This window comes from Rana temporaria, chromosome 5 (assembly GCF_905171775.1).
Source record: "Rana temporaria chromosome 5, aRanTem1.1, whole genome shotgun sequence".
In the NCBI taxonomy this organism is placed as follows: domain Eukaryota; kingdom Metazoa; phylum Chordata; class Amphibia; order Anura; family Ranidae; genus Rana; species Rana temporaria.
This window is the reverse complement of record NC_053493.1, coordinates 284,178,154-284,200,934: the sequence shown is the minus strand read 5'-3', so window position 1 is coordinate 284,200,934 and position 22,781 is coordinate 284,178,154. Positions and strand designations below refer to the sequence as shown.

At 43.8% G+C, this 22,781-nt stretch overlaps 1 protein-coding gene across 1 annotated transcript in view; it reads left to right on the top strand.

The window, feature by feature from the left end:
• Positions 1 to 22,781, top strand: part of CDH7 (cadherin 7) — a 280,342-nt gene that overhangs the window by 146,008 nt on the left and 111,553 nt on the right. The window contains exon 3 of the mRNA XM_040353910.1: positions 21,794 to 22,088. Within this exon, the coding sequence (XP_040209844.1) occupies positions 21,794 to 22,088 (295 nt within the window). The remainder of the gene's footprint in view (positions 1 to 21,793; positions 22,089 to 22,781) is intronic.

Below are 22,781 nucleotides of genomic sequence, written 5' to 3'. Positions count from 1 at the left end.
CAGTTGCAAGTAAATCTAAATTTGATGTATCCATTCTGGTTTTCAGAGTAGCTTTGGAGAATGCTACAGTATCATGCATTCTTGGTGAATGCATTTCGAAATGAGAACATTAGGGGCTTGCAAGAGTGTAAGGAACAGTGTGGATAGAATGGGGAATGTGGCTGGGAAAATTAAAGGATGGAAGCTGATGGAAGTTGATGTCGCTCATATAACATTCAAGATTGGAAGGCTTGCATGATGCCAAACATATGTTGAGAAGAAGGAACAGGGTGAGCTGAGCTGATGAACCTTAACTGAAAGTATTTTCTTAGGCCTCGTACACACGATCGGATAGCCAGAGGACAACGGTCTGAAGGACCATTTTCATCGGGCAAAACCGATCGTGTGTGGGCCCCATAGGTCATTTAACCTTTGGTTAAAAAAATAGGAACTTGCTTTAAAATTTAACCGATGGACGCCTAACCGATAGGTCAAAAATGATCGTTAGTATGCAAAAGCATCGGTTAAAAACCTGTGCATGCTCAGAATCAAGTCGACGCATGCTTGGAAGAATTGAACTTCGTTTTTTTCAGCACGTCGTTGTGTTTTACGTCACCGCGTTCTGACATGATTGGTTATTTAACCTATGGTGTGTAGGCGTGACGGACCATCAGTCAGCTTCATCGGTTAATCTAAGACACCGGTCCTTCAGATTGTTGTTCTCTGGCTATCCTATCGTGTGTACGAGGCCTTACTTTTGCTTACATATGCAGACAGCCACAGAGATCAGTGACGCCTTATTAAAAAAATCAAAAGCTTTTTGCTTACTAAATATGTAAATATTTAAATGTCCATAGCCTGTCATCAGTTCTACTTTAAAATTGCCCTGTCACTGAAAAAAGTAAAACATAAAGCTCCTGTAAAGAAAGGAATATTTACCTGATACAGAATCCATTTGTGAAATTGTATCCCTGCTGCACCACAACGCCACCCTTAAAGTCTTCACATCCAACACACTTGTGGGTAAAACAACATCACCACCCCTCTTCTCTGTCTTGTGCAATCATAGAACACCTTGCAATCATTAAGAAGATGAAAGACATCCTGTGAATGGCAGCAGTGACTGGCAAGCAAGCAACCCCCCTGTGGTAAGTTTAATAAGGGGAAGTCACATAACACAGGCCCTGGAAGATTGGGGATATTGCTGTAGTAGCTCTAGTGTTACCTCTATGATAATTAAGGGTTAAATGCGTCTGGGCCATGACTACAAGTGATGATTGTCCAGGATGCAATTGCGGCTAAAAAAATTATCAATAGTTGTGATGTCATCATGTCTCGTGTGCCTTTGATTTTATGTTTGCTGCAGTATTCTGCATGGGGACATGATCACTGAAGCAAGCAGCTGGCTCATCACAGACTGGAGAAGTACACAAGAACTTTCATTCATCCTGAGATCCTTGAACTATGAGATATGCATACTTACATTGGTACAAGTTGGACCATTGTATGCATGCAATAAACAGCATACATGTGCAGTAGTCACAAAAAATATTATTCAATAATTTGAAATGCTACAGCCCATTATTTACAACACTTATTGAAAAACTTTTAGACCACATCTCTGTGGGTCTATGTGCACTTGTGGATTGGAAATTTCCAGCATTTCTCAAATGGTGGTAGATCAAGGCCAAGTCCTGTATATCATACTCTCTCTTCCACTTCACTTATACAGCATGCACACAATTTCACTTTTCTCATTCCACAATGGTTCAAACAGTATCAGGAAAAAAACAAAGGGAGTATATTTTTAAACATATTTTGTATAAAACAATGTAACATTTCTTCAAATAAGTCCAGCAGCATACTTTTATGTGTACCCCTAGAAGTTTGTCAAGTGTAAAATTCATTTGATTGGCTGTGCAGTGAAGCAGGGGTAGATTCCATGAATGAGCACTGGACCAAGTAAGCATAGCATTTTTTACATGAGCTTTTACATTTTGTTTTCATCAACAAGGTCAGGTACAGATTGAAGCATAACCTGCTTTATATTTTACCTGGTTCCTCCTCACCCCTCTCTTCAGCACACTAATGCACATTTCAACCAAAGTAGAACTAAAGCAAATTTTATTTTCTTTCATTTTGAATAGATTAAGGGAGGGATACAATGCTTGTCAAGATTTTTTGCTATCTATGTCCAATTAGGAAGATTTACCTTAATTGTATTTCCCAAAGCCAAAACAAGTAGTGAAAGGAAGTCCCTGGTTGTCACCAAGGGCACCAGAATGAATGTCCCATCTGAAGATTACCCTTCTATTACTGTTCATGGGGACAACCCATCGTTCTGTCTTGAGGCCACTGTTATTCAGTTTTAATAATTAATGACATAGAGGTTGGAATCAGGAACTAAGGGCCAGATTCACAAAAGAGATACGACGGAGTATCTCAGATACTCCGTCGTATCTCTCAGAGTATCTATGCGACTGATTCATAGAATCAGTTACGCATAGATAGCCAGAAGATCCGACAGGTGTAATTGTTTTACACTGTCGGATCTTAGGATGCAGTACCGCGGCCGCCGCTGGGGGGAGTTTTTTCGCGCAAAGCACGTCGGGAAATTTGCAACGGGAGCATACGCAGTACGTCCGGCGCGGGAGCGAGCCTAATTTAAATGGTACCCGCCCCATTTGAATTGGGCCGCCTTGCGCCGGACGTGTTTACGATACAGCGCCGCAAATTTCCAGGTAAGTGCTTTGTGGATCGGGCACTAAATCGGAAAACTTGCGGCGGTGTAACGTAAACGGGTTACGTTACGCTGCGCCGCGGATACGTGAATCTGGCCCTAAGTTTCAGTGTTTGCTGATGATCAAAATAAATCTGTAACATCATTACAGGAAGGCCATACAAAATAGGGGGTTAGGCAGCTGCATGGCAGATGAGGTTCAATGCTAAAAAATGTAAAGTTATGCACGTGGGTACCAAAAATACACATACCAAATGGAATAGGATTTAGGGGGAAATTATGCAGCCGCAACTAATAAAGCTAACAAAATACAGCCACGTGTTAAAAAGAGTGTGCATTCAAGAGATGAATTAATAATTTTACCCCTTTACAAAACACTGCCTTGGCTTCATATTAACCACTTAAGCTCCGGACCATTTCGCTGGCCAAAGACCAGAGCATTTTTTGTGATTCGGCACTGAGACAATTTAACTGACAATTGCGCCACCGGCAATGTGGCTCCCAAACAAAATTGACATCCTTTTTTTCCCACAAATAGAGCTTTCTTTTGGTGGTATTTGATTACCTCTGTGGTTTTTATTTTTTGCGTTTTAAACAAAAATAGAGCAACAATTTTGAAAAAAATTCTATATTTTTTATTTTTTTATAATAAATATCCCCAAAAAATCTATAAAAAAATAAAAATTTTCCTTGGTTTAGGGCGATATGTATTCTTCTACATATTTTTGGTAAAAAATCGCAATAAAAGCGTATATTGATTGTTTTGCGCAAAAGTTATAGATCAGCGATTTTTATCATGACTGCGACTTTATGGTGGACACATAGAACACTTTTGACACATTTTTGGGACCATTGTCATTTTTACAGCGATCAGTGCTATAAAAATGCACTGATTACTCAGAAAATTACACTGGCAGTGAAGGGGTTAACCACTAGGTGGCGCTGAAGGTGTTAAGTGTGCCCTAGGTTGTGATTCTTACTGTTATGGGGTGTGGCTACGAGTAACATGTCACTGATCGCTGTTCCCGATAAGAGGGAACAGACAATCAATGACAGTGTCACTAGGCAGAACAGGGAGATGCATGTTTACACTTGCCTCTCCCCGTTCTGCAGCTCTGTGACCCGTTCGCAGGACACTAGCGGACATCGAGTCAGCAGGTCCCACGGGCACGGTCATGGAGCCCGCGGCAGAGGCGGGAATTTCAAAGAGACGTATATATATATATATATATATACGTTGCTTTGCGCAGCCGTGCCATTCTGCCAACATAAATGTACAGGAGACGGTTGGGAAACAGTTAAATATGCAGTTCAGTTTCAGTCACCAATCTTCAGGGAACAAAGGACAACAAAATTAATGTCTCAATGGTGATTATAGCATAAGGAGAAAATTATTTAGTCAGGTCACTTAAGAGGACATGTGGCCACTTAATGAAGTTGGTCGAGAAGCCGTTTAACCTTAAACTGCATAAGGGGTTCTTTATTGTCAAAGCAATAAGGATCTCAAACTCCCTTCCACAGTTGGTGGTGTCAGTGGAGAGTGCCAATAATTAAAAAACTTTTAGATGAGCATCTTAGCAAATACAATATAGATTGATATGGGAAATGGTATTGACACAAACACACCCACACAGGTTGAACTGGATTAACTGGTGTTTTTCTTCAGCCTTGCCAACTATGTAGCTATGTAAATATGTAATACGGTGGATGGAGGTCCTCAACTATGAGTAGTCACTCTGGAGAAGACGTGAATAAGAAAGGATATTGTTACAATGTACAACTATATCAAAGATGACTCCAGCAACTGTGATAAACTATTAACTTTAAGGTCTCCGAAAAGGGAGCGTGGCCACGATTTAAAATTTGGAAGAAATTATGCAAAGTGTTCTTTACTGTTAGAGCACTTAAAATGTGGAACTCCCCCCTCAGGAAATAGAATATACAGGGCTATAACAATAGTTAGAGAATAAAAATCACACAAACAGGTTTAACAGGATAGACCTGTGTCTTTTTCCAACATTATCAAATACCGTTTTTATCGGCGTATAACATGCAACATAACTTTAAGAGGAAAATTTCATGGAAAAAACTTTCCACAGCCCCCTGCGTATATTACACGCAGGCACAGTTTACCCTCTATTTTCAGGGTAAAAAAAGTGAGTGTTATACTCCAATAAGTACAGTATGTAACCCACATTTGGGATTTTATTTTAGTTTTACTTCCAACAATAATGGTAAGCATGACAGACAGAGAGGGTTTTTACCCTGATGGAGGCACAAACAGCTATAAACACTTGAAATATTTTCTAATTTCTTGCCACTGTGTCCATAACTAAAAAAAATCCCTTTAGTTATACTTTAAGATTTTGCTAATACACTGGGGTTAATATACTAAATCTGAGTGGAAAATCTGGTGCAGCTGTATGGTAGCCAATCAGCTTTTAATCTTTTTTTTTTTTTTAATAAAGTTTTTTATTTTCGTCCATCATACAGGATAAGTGCGGTTACAAGAACAATGTAACATTCAAACAATCAATATTCTTGCGGGCGCAGCCGCTTCCACATATGCAACATAAGCAAGTCATTAGAGTATACTTGGGCGTAACATGACCATAAGCTTAGTGGACAGAGCGGATGCCAGTGGGCTGTATTTCTAACATTAGGTAACTGACGCAAGTAGCGAAACTGTCGGGCAACTGGTAGCCCTTAACTTCCCAGGTGTATCCCCGGGTGTGGCAATATCTGAAGTGTGTCTGGTGGGCAGACCTGGTTCCTGCTTAAGGGTACGAGGGTTAGGGGGGAGGGTCGGGGGGGGTCGAGCCGCCACAGCTCATCGACGTATGAGGTTGAGAGGGCATTGTGCGTTGATCTCCTGAGGTGATGGCTTTGTAATCATCCGACAGGGTAAAGTGCCGCCAGCAGGCCCAAGTCTCGTTGAACTTTGCCGGCGTGTCGTTGCTCTGGTGGATCAGTTCCTCCATCTCCATTATCTTTTGGAGGCGTTGAAACCAATCGGACATAGAGGGGGGTGTTGGGGAGAGCCAGAAAAGTGGGATGCACATCCGCGCGGCGTTTACCATGTGCATGGCCAAGGAGCGGCTGTATTTCCTCGGGCGCTTTTCGGCATGATGGAGAAGGAACTGGGCAGGCGCGAATTCTAGAGTATCGGTGGTGACATGTGTTATGTATTTATGGACCTTCGTCCAGTAGGGTTGGAGTTTGGGGCACGCCCACCATATGTGGAGGAAGGAGCCCGTCTCCAGATGGCATCTCCAGCACACTTTAGGGAGTGCTGGGTTAATTCTGTGTAGTTTGAGTGGGGTTTTGTACCATCTGGAGAGGAGTTTGTAGGCGTTCTCCTGCGTCTGGACGTTAATCGACCCCTTGTGGGCGAGTCTATATATGTGTTCCCACTCCCTGTCCGAAAGTTCCAGCGAGAGGTCGTTTTCCCACTGCTGGTTGGCCCAGTGAAGTTTAGGAGATTGTGAGGAAAACAGTAGTCCGTATGTCGTTGAGATTAGATGTCTCATTGGCGCTGTAGAGTTGCACAGGTTTTCGAAGGGGGTGTAGGGTCTGGACCATTGTACACCGGGCTCTTTTTTGTCTAGGAAGTGCCTAATCTGGAGGTAAGTCCAGAAAGGGAACTCACTCTTACTCATTTTGGTCGCTAGTTCTGTTTGCAGCAAAAGACGGCCTGCGGCATAAAATTGACCTGCCCTTACCGTTTTGTGGGGCCAGCCGTCAGCTAAGAAGGTGGGGTTCATTCCCGGCGGGAAGTTGGGATTCAGTCGCAGGGGGGTCATGGGACCGGTCCGGTCTGCTATTTTGTGTTTAGCGCAGGCTGTCTGGAAGGCCAGTAGGGAGGGGCGTATGAGGGGGTGATCGCTCCAATCTTGTAGGGCGTTGCCCTTTACGATCCATGGCAGGTGTGTTAGGGGCAGAGAGGAGAATGATTGCTCTAGATCCACCCAGTTCTTTCTCATCCCGTTTGTTGTCCAGTCTACGATCCTGGACAGCCCGCAGGCTAGGTTGTACTTGTGTAAGTCGGGCAACCCCAGGCCTCCCTGCAATTTAGGGACCGTGAGTCTCGCATAGCTTAAACGGGGGCGGGTGTCCTGCCACACAAACCTCGTGCATGCCGATTTGTAGGATGAGTAGAAGGCCGGGGGGAGCCTGATGGGTATGGCTTGCATAGTGTACAGAACCCGGGGGAGTATGTTCATCTTGACCACTGCTACCCTACCGAACCACGATAAGGGTTTTAGGGACCATTCTTTCAAGTCTCTCAATATGTTTTGGAGCAGTGGGATGTAGTTAAGTGGGTATAGGTCTGTTAGAGAGGAAGGGAGTTGGATCCCCAAATATGTGATGGCGCGGGCGGACCATTTGAACGGGAAGTTTAATTTGCACTGGTCGTAGAGAGTCGTGGGCAGAGTTACATTTAGGGCCGATGATTTTGAAAAGTTGATTTGGAGGTTGGTCAGTACTTTGAAATCCTCAAAGTCTTTCATCAAGTTGGGGATGGTTGTCAGGGGGTCTCTGAGAAATAGGAGAATATCATCCGCGAAGGCGGCAATTTTATAGGTCCTCTTGTCAATCTGGATTCCTTTAATTGTGGGGTTAGCTCTAATGCGCTGTAATAGGGGTTCTAACGTGAGGATGAACAGTAGAGGGGAAAGGGGGCACCCCTGACGCGTCCCATTTGCGATGGAGAAGGCGTCCGACAGGTGTCCGTTCACTCGTACTCTCGCCGTGGGGTCCGCGTAGAGTGCCGAGATAAAGCTCAGCATGGTCGGCGGGAGATTCACGGACTGCAGCGTTGCCTGCATAAAGTCCCATGCCACCCTGTCGAACGCCTTCTCCGCGTCGAGGGACAAGAAAAACCCAGGGGCCTTGTTGGATGTAAGCCAGTGGTGTACGTTTATCGCTGTGAGGGTGTTATCCCGGGCCTCCCTCCCGGGGACGAAGCCTGCTTGGTCCAAAGCCACCATATTGGGCAAGTAAGGCAGTAGCCTGTTAGCTATGGTTTTGGCGAACCACTTGAGGTCCACGTTTAGGAGGGATATTGGCCTGTAATTGGATACTGCATTAGGGTCTTTGTCCGGCTTGGGGATCACGACGATGTGTGCTGTCAGGAGGTCACGGGGGGGGGGTGGCCTCATTGGCAAAAGAGTTGAATGCCGCTTTAAAGAAGGGGGTAAGCACCGTTGCATAGGTCTTGTAATACCCCGCTGTCAGCCCATCCGGCCCCGGGCTTTTGCCCGATTTTAGTTGCTTCAGGGCTAGTCCCATCTCTGCGTCACTAAGAGGTTTGTCGAGGTCTGTTTTGGCTTCCTCTGACAGCCGTGTTGGGCCGTATTGAGTCAGGAATTTGTTTATCAGGTCATGCCTTGTTTCTAATGCCGTCGGTGTGTCTGGGGTTGGCAAGTTGTACAGGCCGGTGTAATACTGTACGAAACGTTTAGCTATGTCTGGGGTGGATTGTACTGTGTGGCCCAGGGCGTCCGTCAGGGAGTGGACCGTTGTTTTTGCTTTTTGGGAGTGTAGAGCTTTAGCCAAGAGTCTACTCACCTTATTGCCGTGCTCGTAAAATGACTTCTTTGCTAATACGTAGCTACGCTTAACCCGTTTACCAATGATCTCCAGAAGTTCGGCTCTCGTTTGGTTTAGTTCCTGTAGTGTGGCGAGGGCTTGTGAGTGTTTGTGCGCCGTTTCTAAGCTCTTAATCTTGCCTAGAATGTCGTCGTAGTGTTTGCGTCTTTCTCTGTTCCGTTTGGCCGCGGCCGCTATTAGGAGGCCCCGTACTACGCATTTGTGGGCTTCCCAGATTATGCTAGGGGCCGTGTCTTCCGGCCTGTTTTCAAGGAAAAATAATTTGAGCGCTTTCTCCAGGTCCTTAGCCACTACTGGGTCAGTGAGTAGGGAAGGGTCTAGCCTCCACACCCTGGACCTCGGGTGACCGGGAGGCAGAGCTATCGTGACCGAGACGGGATTGTGGTCCGATATGAACATGGGGTCGATCGAAGCCGCGGATAAGAGGGGTAGGTCTTCCTGGCTAACAAACAGGTAGTCGAGGCGGGAGTAGCGGTTGTGCGGTGTTGAAAAGAACGTATAGTCCCTACCCGTCGGGTTTAAGGCGCGCCATGTATCGTGTATGAGTAGGCCTTGCAGGAGCTTTTTAATTCTCCTTAGCGCGGTATATTGAAGGGATGAGGTGCCCGTGGACGTGTCAAGCGTGGGGTTGAGTGGGACATTGAAATCTCCCCCGAGCAGGAGAGTCCCCTCTTTGAAGGAAGCAAGTAGTTCCGCAATTGTTCTAAAGAACGAAACCCGGCGTGTGTTTGGTGCGTATATATTGGCTAGCGTCACCGTCCTGTTCAGATACGAGCCTTTGAGAAATAAGTACCGCCCTTCCGGGTCGGCTAGCGTGTCTGTCAGTTGGAATGGGCAATTTTTAACTAATAACGTGGATACTCCTTTTGTTTTTGCTTGCGCGTTCGTCGCGTGATGGGCCACTGGGAAGTGATGGTTGTGCAATTTGGGTATAGCTCCGGCTTTGAAATGTGTTTCCTGCACAAACACTATGTCGGCCCTAGCCTGGTGCATGGAGAGAAGAAGTTGGGCCCTTTTTTCGGGTAGGTTCAGTCCCCGCGCGTTCAGGGAGATGATTTTCAATTTAGGGACACCATCCCCTGTCGGTGTAGCAGACATCGTCGGTCAGGTCTGTGGGTATTTGCCCGACTTGTGTAGTGATGTCGAGTGTGCGAGCTGTGGCGGTTCGCAGTGGCTTGGTGGGTGGGGGGAGGGGGAGTGGGGTGGATTCCTAGTGTATCTACGGGGACGCAGGTGAGGGTACTCACGGGTACTTCGCTCTTCAGGTATCGGGTGCCCGAAACAGGGGGCCTAGCGGCGGGTCCCAGGAACTGGGAGTGGTATTACCCGCTGTTGGGGCAGTGAACGCCCGTAGCCGATTAGGCAGAGGGACTCAGTCCCGCCACCTGATTTGGGTGGTAGTTAATCGGTGAGGTGCGGCCGTGGGGGGCGTTCGCGTCTGAAACTAGGCGCGGACTCCGTCCCACGGTACCGCTTGGGGGGTGGACCGGTACTTACCAGCAGACAGCTGTGTGGGTGAGTACGATACTTGTCGAGGCTAGCCACCCCGGAGCGCACCTTCCTGTGGTGCATGAGAGGTGTTAGCCCCGTGATTGAGGATTGTCAATGGGTATGGGGGGGGGAGTGTGTGGCCTGCTGGGGGGGGGGGTGAGCCCCGCCGTGTCCCGTAATAAGACAATCCCCGGGCTCGTTTTCCCCAGAGGGTCCTCTTATGGTGCGTCCCTCGTCCCCTCTCCCCTTGCGCGGCCCCCTCCTTAGATGGGGGTCCCGTGGAGAGGGGGGGCGGGGCCCCCCGGTCTCTGGCTTATACCCCTCTTACCTATCCTCGGCCAACTAATGCGTGCCCTCCCCGTTAAGACATATCTAACCGGCCGGGGTGTGTCCTATCCTCGGGGGAGCGGCCCGCCGAGTATCCCCGTTAATGAAGTAATGAGAGGTAGGGTTGTGTGTTCATACTTTACCCGGGAACCTCGGTTCCTTCGGATATTACACAGTTCCGATCCGGGTACCGTCCTTAAGAGGTGTAGTTCGTGGGGAGGGAATGAGCTGGTGTTGCAAGGTCTCTCATCACGTGGAGGGTGGACAGCTCGCCAAAGGTCGCGGTGGTGCAAGAGTCTGGCCGGTCCGTCTAACATCCAGGGAGTGGCCAGCGGTGGGGACTTGCCGGTGCAGCTCAGTCCGTCGGGTGTGTATTAGCCCCGGGATCCTCTGTGGAAGTGCGGTCTCCTGTCAGGTGTGGTCTCAATGGTGTAGCGCTCAGGGGGATGCGTTCTGCTGTACGGGTTGGTGTCTCATCCATCGGGCGTGGGGTGTGCGCTCTAACGGGGTACGGAAGGGTGTTGGTTCTCTCTTGGTCCCGCAGAGAGGGCCGCCGCCGGAAGGTGTAACCAGTTGAGCAGGTATGCAGGGACTGTCTGGAGGCCTAGCGGCCCTTCGAGCGTGAGCTCGGTGAAGATGGTCGGGTTCCGTCATGGCTCGGGGACTGCCTGTGTTGTGTGTGGTGGTCCTTTCTCCGGTGCGGGGAGTTGAATAGCTTAGTAGCTCCGCGTCTGGGAGTCAGAGGAGCGTAGTCTTCGGTGCGTCGCTCGTTCGTGGCGCTTCTGTTGTCTCCCGCTGTGTTGGCGTGTCCTGCGGGGTGACGAGGTTGTAGTGCGCCGTACCGGAGGTCGTCATAGGGTTTCGCTTCCGGGAGTGCGGCAGGCCCAGAGCGTTCTGGGTATTGTAGTTGTCAATGATGGGCGGGTCACTCTATTCTCAGGTGATCGAGTGGGTGGAGTCCGGCAAGGTTTCCCGCTTTGCGAGTTGGCGGCTGTTGTAGATCCTGCGGACGTGTCAGCAGGGCCTTCGGGGAGACCCCTAGAGTAGTAGTCTCTGTGGCGGGAGAGCTATAAGATGGGGCTCACAACGTCTGTTCCCATTAAAGTTTCACACATAAAGGAAAAACAATTTAGAGTCTCGAGGTCTGAACAAATAACTCGGTAAAACTTGCCCACTAATCCTACGGCATCAGCTCTGTTGGAGACTTGATTTGACATTCAAGTGTCTCTGCGGGCTCTTCGCGCTCCCGGAGAGGAGAGAGGGTCGCCCTCTCTTCTGGGTCCAGCGTTGGTGGTCGAGGTGCGGGAGTTCGAGGGGGATCTCCTCCTCCTGGATCTCGTGGGTTGCGTTTCCATCCTTTCCGCCGGGGGCCCATTCCATCGGCCCACGGAGCGACGGTAGATGGCATACCACTCCGGGACCGCAACGGGTGGGATGCCCAGAATCTCAAAAAAGAGCGGCAGGTCCTCCGGGACTTTAAGGTGAGCCGTGCGCCCCTGATGGGAGGCCGAGAGGCAGAACGGGTACTTCCATTTGTAGCGGATGTTGGCAGCTCTCAGGGCATCTAAGAGGGGTCTGAGGTCTCTTCTATGTTTCAGTGTAATACCAGATAAATCCTGGAACAGCTGGATCTGGGAGCCCTCATGTACCAGGCGCTGGCCTCTCGCCTGATGTAGGATGTCTTCTTTCAGCCCGAAGTCCGTGAGGCAGCAGACAATATCTCTGGGGGGGTCCGTATCCCTGCCCCTGGGGCGTAGTGCCCTGTGGATCCGCTCCATAGCAATAGCTGTGTCCGGGGGTCTCTTGAGTATGGAGTTGAATAGCTCCGTCACCTCTCTGGCAATCTGACCTCCCTCCACAGCTTCAGGGAGGCCCCGCACGCGCAGATTATGGCGGCATCCCCGATTTTCCAAATCCTCCAAGTGGCGGTTTATTTCCCGCATTTGCAGCGTGTGGTCATCTATTTTCCTGGTGGAACGTTGGAGGACCAGGTCGTGTTCCACCAGTGTATTCTCCGTTGCTGTAACTCTCCCATCCAGTGACTGGAAGTCGAGGCGAAGCTCCGCTATGGCTGCTGTGAGCGCGCTTTTTATGTCAGACGCCACCGCTCTCAAGTCTCCGATAGTGATGGGGGCCGATGCCGGAGCGGAGGCCGGTAGCATCCCCGGGTCCATAGTATTCCCCTGCGGGTGGTCCAGGGGGGTCGCTGAGAGCACAATCTCCTGTGCGTGGGTAGAGCTGGCTTGCGAGCGGCCTCGAGGTGTTCCCTGGCGGGAAGCCGCCATATTTCCCCGGCCGGTGCGGAACATCTCCGGGATGTGGTGTTCCAGGGAGTCGGTTGGTTCCCTGGGGGAACGGGATCGGGAAGCCGAGGACTGTCGGGAAGCAGTACCCATGGTTCTGTGTGCTTGGCGGGGTCAAAAACACTGCTAAATGTGAAGTACGCTCTGAGGTGGCCGGAGCTCAGTTCTCAGGCAGCCATCTCCTAGCTCGGTCCAGCCACGCCCCCCAGCTTTTAATCTTAGCTAGTTTATTTATGCTTTGACAAAAAAACTGGAAGCTGATTGGTTTCTATGCAGAATTTGCACTCTCCAGTTTTAGTAAGTCAGTGATCAGTATCAGTACTGCTTAAACCTTAGAAGAAGGAGATAAACCTCAAAAGCCTGCCCTGAACTGTTAGTACAAATAAAGAAATATCGAAGACAGTACTCAACGAAAGACAGCTCAATGAAAAATAACAATCCAATGGGGAAATTCAAAAGTGAATTTGGCAGAGCATTTTACCTGTTCAAAAAATATATCTGTAAAAGTCCTATTTTTTGCATTCACTGGATTGAAATAGTTGTGATGATTTCAGAGCTCTGTGCATTTCACAGAAGTAATCTTGGCACTTTATTACTGAAAGATACTGTATATATTGCCGAGTAATATGTCTGTTTGAACCATGATCCTGCATTGCCATAGATTAGAGGAACAAAAACGGAGTGCACATCCCCGAAGCATAGCCCCAGAAACTGCTATCATGAGTTTACAAGTTGCTAGGTTTGTAATATGATTTTCTGAAGCCAAGTTTTAAAGGCCCAAGAACAAAACAAAAACTGAAAGTAGTGGTTTCATGAAGAGATGGATTTGGATTTCCTGTTCCCATAAGGCAACACTGTGACGATATTTACATAGTGGGGTAGATTTACTAAACATGTAGAGACTGCCCACTTTGCAATATGAGCATTCACTGAGTGTAGTAATTAAGGTAAAAGAGTGTTCATTTCCATTGAACTAACAATATGCAAGTATAAATCCTATATATTGTTTCAATTCATTCACATACAATTAGAATGAGTGAAAAATCTGGTGCAGTTGTGCATATAAACTAATCAGCTTCCAGGTTGTTTTTGTCACAGCTTAATTGAACAAGCCAAAGTTAGAAGCTGATTTTTGTAAATCTCAATATGCCTTATTTACTAACCCCCTTGATACCTTTGAGTAAATCAGCTTCAGTGTTTTCAGGATTTATCGATAAGTATGTTGCATCTGTGTTATTATTACAGTATAATTAAGTCTAGCACTTTATTTGCAGATTAACCTCCCTGGCGGTATGATTATGTCAGATTTTGATGCTGAAAGCGGTACAATTATTTTGCATGGAAATTTGGTGTTTTATTTTTTAGGCCGGCAATTCTTAGGAAAAACTCACTTAAATCTGTCCAAACAAGAGTCTAGTAGACATCCCGGGTATGATAAAGTTTGAAACACAAAATCATAAATTAAAATATAATAAATAATTATAACAAATAATAATATAATAATAATAAAAAAAAATAATCAATAATGTAATCAAATTAAAAACACTGACATTTGCTCAGTTGCAGAATTGTCGCTGTCATTACTTTCAGTGTTTGATGACGAATTTCCCCACAAATCACTATCGCTAAATTCTGCAAGTGATTCTAATTTATTATCGCTGTTTTCTAGCTGGTCTAAAACCACTTTTGACATAAAGGGACACTTTTTGGTTGCTATGGACAATCTCCAGTTTCCAGGCAGAATTTTTTTTATTTATAATATAAAAGTGCATGCAGGTCACTGGACAGACCACTAGGGACAAAGGGGGGGTGTAATTATTTTATACAGTACTGTAATCTGTAATATTACAGTGTACTGTGGTGTCCTTTTATGAAGCAGTGAAATCTATTCACTGCTTCGTTCTCCGGCATTCACGGAGGAGATTTTTCTTCTCTGGGTGCCAGTTTATGAAGCGGAGTAGATCGCTTCACCCTTGGAGGAGTAAAGTGATCTACCAACGCTTCTAACACTGGAGAACAGTCCCTAATACTGGAATCTCATGAGAGTTTACGAGATTACAGTACAAGACATTCACAGAAACACAGAGATGTCAGTTTGTTAAGCAGTGATAAATTATCACTGCTCAGTACACTGACAGACGGCGTGGTTAATGTTCATAAAATAACGAGTCCCCCTGCATAATATATATATGTATACACACACATTATATATATACATATACACATTATATATATATATTACAGGGGGACATGGTTACAGTGTTGGGGGGTCTGAGCGAGGTAGAAAGAAGTTAAAAATCTTCCTCCTTTCCCCCTTTAGATCCCCAGGATTCCCTCTTCACTCCCTGATTCACCACCTCTGAGATGGTGAATCAGGGAGTGTGAATTCTGACTCAGATCACCAGTGAAGTGCTCAGATTGCAGCTCCATAAACTGACCGTTACGGTGTCAGTCTATGAGACTTCTCTGTGTGTGTGGAGATAATCAGTGGGAGAACAAGTTCAAACACTTCTCCCCCCAATTATCTCTTTTTCATTAACTGTTTATGGGCTGTGATCAGTGGTGATCCTTGGGATCACCGCTGTTCATTGTTTCATAAACGGACACCTGTATGCAGGGCAGCCATCAGGAATTATGGGGCCCCTTACACAGCTTCAGGCATGGGCCCTCTGGAGCAGAGAACCGGGGGGGTGCTGCCACCTGAAATTGAGAAGCGGGGGGGGTGGCTGCTGCGAATTGAGAAGCGGGGGGGGGGCCTTTACAAAAAAGAAGGAATAAAGAAAAATATATAATATATATAAAGAAGGGGGTTCTTTGCTCTGGGGACCTTTGGGCCCTTTAATAAAAACATAAAAAATAAATATATATAAACACAAATAAAAAATAAACATTTATAAAAAAATAAAAAAGGGGGTTTGCCACATGGGGCCCTGGGGACCTCTGAGCCCTTTAATAAATATATATATATATATATATATATAAAAATAAAAAAAATAATATAATTTTTTTTTATAAAAAAAGGGGGGTTGCCATCCGGGGCCCTGGGGACCTCTGGGCCCTTTAATAATAATAATAAATATAAATATATATATATATATATATATATATATATATATATATATATATATATATATATAAAATAAATAAAATAATATATAAAAAAATATATTTCTTTATAAAAAAAGGAGGTTGTCATCCGGGGCCCTGGGGATCTCCGGGCCCCCCGTACCGCTAAAAAATGTTTGTCCTTTAATAAAAAATAAAAATATATATATATATTAGAAATAAAATATTTTTTTATAAAAAAATATTTTTTTTTATAAAAAAAATAAATAAAAAAAGGGGGGTTTCCATCCGGGGCCCTGGGGACCTCCAGACCTCTAAAAAAAAAATTGGCCCTTTAATAAAAAATAAAATAAAAATATATTTTAAAAAAATATTATTTTTTAATAAAAAATAAATAAAAAAAAGGGGAGTTGCTATATTTTTTTTTTAAAGGGGGTTGCCATCCGGGCCCCTTACAGGTGTACTGCCTGTACCCCCCTGATGGCGGCCCTGCCTGTATGTGCACTGAGTTTGAACTTTTTTGAATTTGGCCCCCGTGCATCGTAACGTAGCAGGGAATGGAGCTCGGTGGCACTCGGGCACTGTGTGAATCGAGCAAGGAGGACATGGCTTGCACACACAGTGGGGAGACCTCACAGGATCCAGGGTACAAGATAAGTAACTCTGCCTGGACACTGCAATGCAATCCCGAGTCTGGCTCGGGGATACCGCTAATGGTACTAGAATTCCACCCAGACTTGGGATTTCTTCCAGGGAGGTTAAAGAGTGTTTTTTAATCTGCACACTGTGTGTGATAAAAACAACCTCACAAGTAAAAAAAAAATAATCCTATGTTACACTTACTAACCCACTGTCTAATCTCCCCTGATTACCTCCCTTTCCCCCTTCTGACTTTAGCCATATTTTTTAATACATTATTTTACATTATTATAGAATAGTTTTTGTTGTCATGCATTTGTATGTATTTTTCCTATTTTTGTTTTGTTTAGTCATTTTTGCAGCAATAAAAAAATACAGAGAATTTTATAACTTGGTACTTTGCTTTGTATCAGAAATTCAATGCAATTGTAGTCACAATGTAAATGGTGATTGTCTTAGTGCCATGACATTTTTACTTTAATGACATGTAGATTTAAGGTTACAGGCCTCACATTGCTGTAAGTACCATGCTGCAATTTTGGAGAATTGTGTAGGCCTTCAAACTACTTATTTTATGTACAGTATGACTGTACAACAAACTTAAATCAATACATCACAGACATATATGCATTACATGCATATAAATGGTTTTCAATTTTTTTTTACAAATAAATATCTGAAACATGTGGCATTTGTATTCAGCCACCTGAGTCAATTTGTAGAACCACCTTTTGCTGCGATTACAGCTTCAAGTCTTTCGGGGTATGTCTCTACCAGCTTTGCACATCTAGAGAGTGACATTTTTGCTCATTGTTCTTAGTTAAATAGCTCAACCTCTTTTAGATTGAATTAAGAGTGTCTGTGAACAGCAATTTTCAAGTCTTGTCACAGATTTTCAATTGTACTTATGTCTGGACTTTGACTGGGCCTTTCTAAAACATGAATATGCTTTGATCGAAACCATTCCAATGTAGCTTAGGCTATATGTTTAGGGTCATTGTCTTGCTGGAAGGTAAACATCTGCCCCAGTCTCAAGTCTTTTGCAGACTCTAACAGGTATTCTTCTAAGATTGCCCTGTATTTGGCTCCATCAATCTTCCTATCAACTCTGACTGGCTACCCTGTCCTTGCTAAAGAAAAGCATCCCCTTCAACATGATTCCGACACCACCATGTTTCATGGTGGAGATGGTGTGTTCAGGGTGAAGTGCAGTGTTAGTTTTCTGCCACACATAACATTTTGCTTTTAGACCAACAAGTTCAATTTTGGTCTAATCTGTACAGAGCACCTTCTTCCACATGTTTGCTGTGTCCCCCATATGGCTTCTTGCAAACTGAAAATGGGACTTCTGATGGCTTTCTTTCAACAATGGCTTTCTTCTTGCTACTCTTCCATAAAGGCCGGATTTGTGGAGTGAGTGCATGACTAATAGTTTTCCTGTGGACAGATTCTCCCACATGAGCTGTAAATCCCTGCAGCTCCTCCAGAGTTACCATATGCCTCTTGGCTGCTTCTCTGATTAATGCTCTCCTTGCTTGGCCTGTAAGTTTAGGTGGACAGCCATGTCTTGATAAGTTTGCAGTTGTGCCATACTCTTTAGATTTTCGGGTGATGGATTGAACAGTGCTCTGTGAGATGTCCAAAGCTTGGGATAGTTTTTTTATAACCTAACCCTGCTTCAAACATCTCCACAACTTTATCCCTGACCTGTCTGGTGTGTTCATTGGCCTTCATGATGCTGTGTGTTCAATAAGGTTCTCTAACAAACCGCTTCAGAGAACATCTGTATTTATACTGCAAATAAATTACACACATGTACTAATTAGGTGACTTCTGAAGGCAATTTGTTACACTGAACCAGAAATAGAAAAATAAATAAAAGTGCGCCAACAGAAAATAAAATATAAAACACAGATGATGATAAACCAAGTCCACTCAGGTTCAGATATATATGTATATAGAGTCCCAATAAACTCTTGGTGTGTATGCAAATAAACGATCCTGAAGAAAACACCACGTGATCTCTTAACAGTGTCCACACTGAAGTGAAGACCCACCACCGAGTTTAAAAGCCGCTTACCAGAGGGCAAGCTTGATTTGCAGTCGACTATAGCCCAGCCACGGCCTTTACTTTTAGTGGACTCACAGGGATACAGGTTCCAGGAAAGAACTTCCGGCGCGATCACAGGCTCATCCAGATGACATGGGTAGAGAAAGGGCGCACCATAGTGTAATTCCGTAAAACTTGTTTTTATTTTGAGAGATTAAAACGTACTTATAAAAGCAGGTAAAACCATGCAGTATAAAAAACAGATGCCGGCCGGCAACAAGCGGAGCCCTTGCTCTTTAGCGTGGTGATGCCACTGCGCGTCCTCTCAGACGCGTTTCGTCATTACTCAGATGTTTTCAATGGGATACACAAAATTTTAGTTAGGGGTATCAGAGCAAAATGGGACTTAATACAAATACACGCCACACTTTTCAGTTAATTAATTGTAAACAATTTTGAAAACCATTTATCATTTTTCATCCACTTCACAGTTATGTGCCACTTTGTGTTGGTCATTCATATAAAATACCAATAAAATACATTTATGTTTTTGGTTGTAACATGACAAAATGTGGAAAATGTCAAAGGGTATGCATACCTTTTCAAGGCACTGTTTATCAGATATATATATATATATATATATATATATATATATATATATATATATATATATATATATATATATATATATATATATATATAGATCTATATATAGATATATAGCTATATATCTATATCTATATAGATATACATATCTATATCTATATATATATATATATATATATATATATATATATATATATATATATATACACACACACACACTAAGGCCTCCGCAACTTTGACGGGCAAGTGCAGTATTCTCGAAGCAAAGTTGCGGCGGCGTAGCGTAGATAGGCCGGCGTAAGCCCGCCTAATTCAAATGTGGAAGATGTGGGCGTGTATTATGTAAATGTATTGTGACCCCACGTAAATTACGCTTTCTCCGAACGGCGCATTCGCCGTCCGTGAAAGTATCCCAGTGCGCATGCTCCAAATTAACCCGCAAAAAGCCAATGCTTTCGACGTGAACATAAATGACGCCCAGCCCTATTCGCGAACGACTTACGCAAACGACGTAAAACGTGAAAAATTTGACGCTGTTCTGATGTCCATACCTAACATTGGTACGCCTCATCTAGGCCTCATAGAGCAGGGGTAACTTTACGCCGGAAAAAGCCTAACATAAACAGCGTATCTGTACTGCGTCGGCCGGGCGTACGTTCGTAAATAGGCGTATCTAGCTGATTTACATATTTCTAGGCGTAAATCAGCGTACACGCCCCTAGCGGCCAGCGTAAATATGCAGTTAAGATACAACGGCGTAGGAGACTTACGCTGGTCGTATCTTAGAGAAATTTTGGCGTATCTGATTCTTTGAATCAGGCGCCAAGATACGACGCCTCAGACTCAGAGATACGACGGCGTATCTGGAGATACACCGTCATATCTCCTATGTGAATCCGGGCCTAAATCTCTTGTATAATGATATTACTGGCTTAATACAAGTGTTGAAATATGATAAAGCTGTGTTAATTGTACTACATGGAAATAAAATGTAATGTCCATATGCCCATGTCCGTGATGTATTGATTTAAGTTTGTTGTACAGTCATACTGTACAGTTCTAAAGTTGTACTGTAACTGTATAAAAATGTAAGAATTTTCCCAATTCGACAGCCACACTTTTAAACATCAGCCAGTCTTGGGAAATGTGTATTTTACAGAGTTCTGTATAAAATATGTTTGTAAACTCTAAACAGATTTGTGTACAACTTTAAGTTGTTAAATTCCTATATATATTTAATAGTCACCTAGGAATAGCGGAAAAAGATTTATCCTTCACTGTAAAACATGTTTAGTTCTTCCAGTACTTTTTATCTACAATAAATTCCAGAGTACAAGACTTCTGACTTCAGATGTCATGGTTACTGATGTAGAATTCTTAGGCTGAGTTGCTCCCTTGACTTTCCTCTTTGAAGATTTAAAAGTGGTGTGACTATAATTGAACAAAGCATAATTTTAAAAGTAATGTTGGCTACATGTCAAAACCAAAATACTGGTTTTCTTTTTATATTTTATCAAGTCTCTTACTCAGTCTTTTTTATGTGTTTGGTGGTTCTTTACACAGCACTGTGTAGTTTCTTGTAGACCTGTCTTGATCACCCTTGAATATACTGATCTGTTCCTGGTTTGCTATGTGTTAACCACATTATATTACAGACTGATACTACCAACACCTCTGGAATGCACATATGTTAAGAAAAATAAAGCACACCAATCAATATTGTTAGAACAATCAATGTTTTACAAATCTAGCAGACTAGTGCTGTTTGTTTATTTGTACCACTGTCAAGTTTGTGGGGTCCAACTTCAGACTACAATGACTTTTACCACTTCAGTGGAACATGGCTGATACAGAATGAGCAGAGCACACACGTATACCTCCTAAGCCTGCGATGGCGAACCTTGGCACCCCAGATGTTTTGGAACTACATTTCCCATGATGCTCATGCACTCTGCAGTGTAATTGAGCAACATGGGAAATGTAGTTCCAAAACACCTGGAGTGCCAAGGTTTGCCATCCCTGTCCTAAGCTATTTCTTTATAAATGCTGCTATATATAGATTGTATAATAATGCATAGCTCCCAAATGTCCCTGATTTCGAGGGACTGTCCGTGATTCGGAACAAAGTCCCTCTGTCCCTCATAGCTCCTCATTTGTCCCTCATGTTGGTCAGATCTATATAGTTGTATATAAAATGCACTATTTATCTCTCAAAAAGTTTTTCCCAATGCTAAACCTTTCATCTGATTTCTAAATTTGTAAATTTCAAAAGCCAATATAACAGGAATAGCAGTGGTAAAAAAGGCAGGGGGGTGTGCCCTATGTATAAATACTTTTTCTAATAGATGTCCCTCAGAAAGTTGTGAGGTATGAATAATGTAACTGAGACTATTTATATGCAGGTGTATTTATTCGGTCAGGAAGAACATTAAAACCCAGTAATCAATTGCAGATACTTTATTTCTCTTTAAAGTCTGCAGTAAGCTGAGATCTGACACGTATATGACTATTCAAACCCAGAACAAGTAAATCATTATACATTTTCACATTTTGAGACACAAAATGAACACATGTAGCATACCCAAGGAAGAGGAACAATGTAAATGAAGTCAGTTGAAATTTGTAGAAATACAAAATAAATAAATGTGTTTTGTTCCTGATGAGACCAAACTGTCAGTTTCAAAGTGTTTACATGCAGTTATTCCCCAGAATATTTTCAGCTCTATAGTGTGTGATTTTTTGCACAGTATGAAATGCAAATTGAATCCAAACTGTTTATTAAGAGATATAAAATGTGTTTGCCTCCTAAAGCAGTTGACAGATCTTCATTATCCTTTGCCATAAACTGGATGGTTTTGGCAGATCATTTTCAGAACAATGACAATTCCCATTTTTTTTTATAAATCACTGAATATATCTTACTTGACTATCACCTATTCTATTTCAAAAATATAAATTGTTGTCATTTTTTTCCAACAGCTTCACTCAGATGTGGACACAGGAGAAAATGGCATCAAATATGTCTTGACGGGTGAGGGGGCAGGTACCATTTTCAATATTGATGAATTTACTGGGGATATACATGCATCCAAGAGGTTGGACCGGGAGGAACAAGCCTACTACACTCTTCGTGCACAAGCTATAGACAGACTAACAAATAAACCAGTGGAGCCTGAATCTGAGTTTGTCATTAAAGTGCAAGATATAAATGACAATGAGCCAAAATTCCTGGATGGACCTTACATTGCTGGCATTCCTGAAATGTCCCCTGTTGGTAAGCAAATGCTGCCATGCTTTAACAAGTATGTATTGTAATGTATCTGGGAGGAGTGTACTCGCAAAACTTCATGATGGGTAGCAAAAGAACGATGAGCTATGGAAGAAATATTAGCCTTGAATGTATGACTTTCTATGTTACACTTGTATAACTTGTTATTTTAATAAGCTTCAATAAAACCTTTGATTGTGAAAAAAAAAGAAATATACCAATTTAGGAGCCTGCAAGAGATATAAGAATACAACAGGGGATTCAGATCTACTGTCAGAAGATGAGTAAGCTAAGTAGGTGATTTTGCTTGTGGCTAGTCTTATATTTGACAAAACTACTTTTTATTAAAACTACGATTTTTATTGGGACTGCGACATTTCGGCGGACAGATCGGACACTTTTGACACTTTTTTGGAACCATTGACATTTATACAGTGATCAGAGCTAAAAATAGCCACTGATTACTGTATAGATGTCATTGGCAGGGAATGGGTTAACACTAGGGGGCGATCAAGGTGTGTTCCCTAGATGTGTTTCTAACTGTGGTGGGATGGAAGTGAATGGGGGAGGAGACAGATCGTTGTTCCTACCTAGTAGGAACAACAATCTGTCTCTACTCCCCTGACAGAACCGGATGTGTGTGTCAGGAGTGATCGCGCGTGCACGGCAGGCATCACAGTATAACTGTGGCAGCTGGTT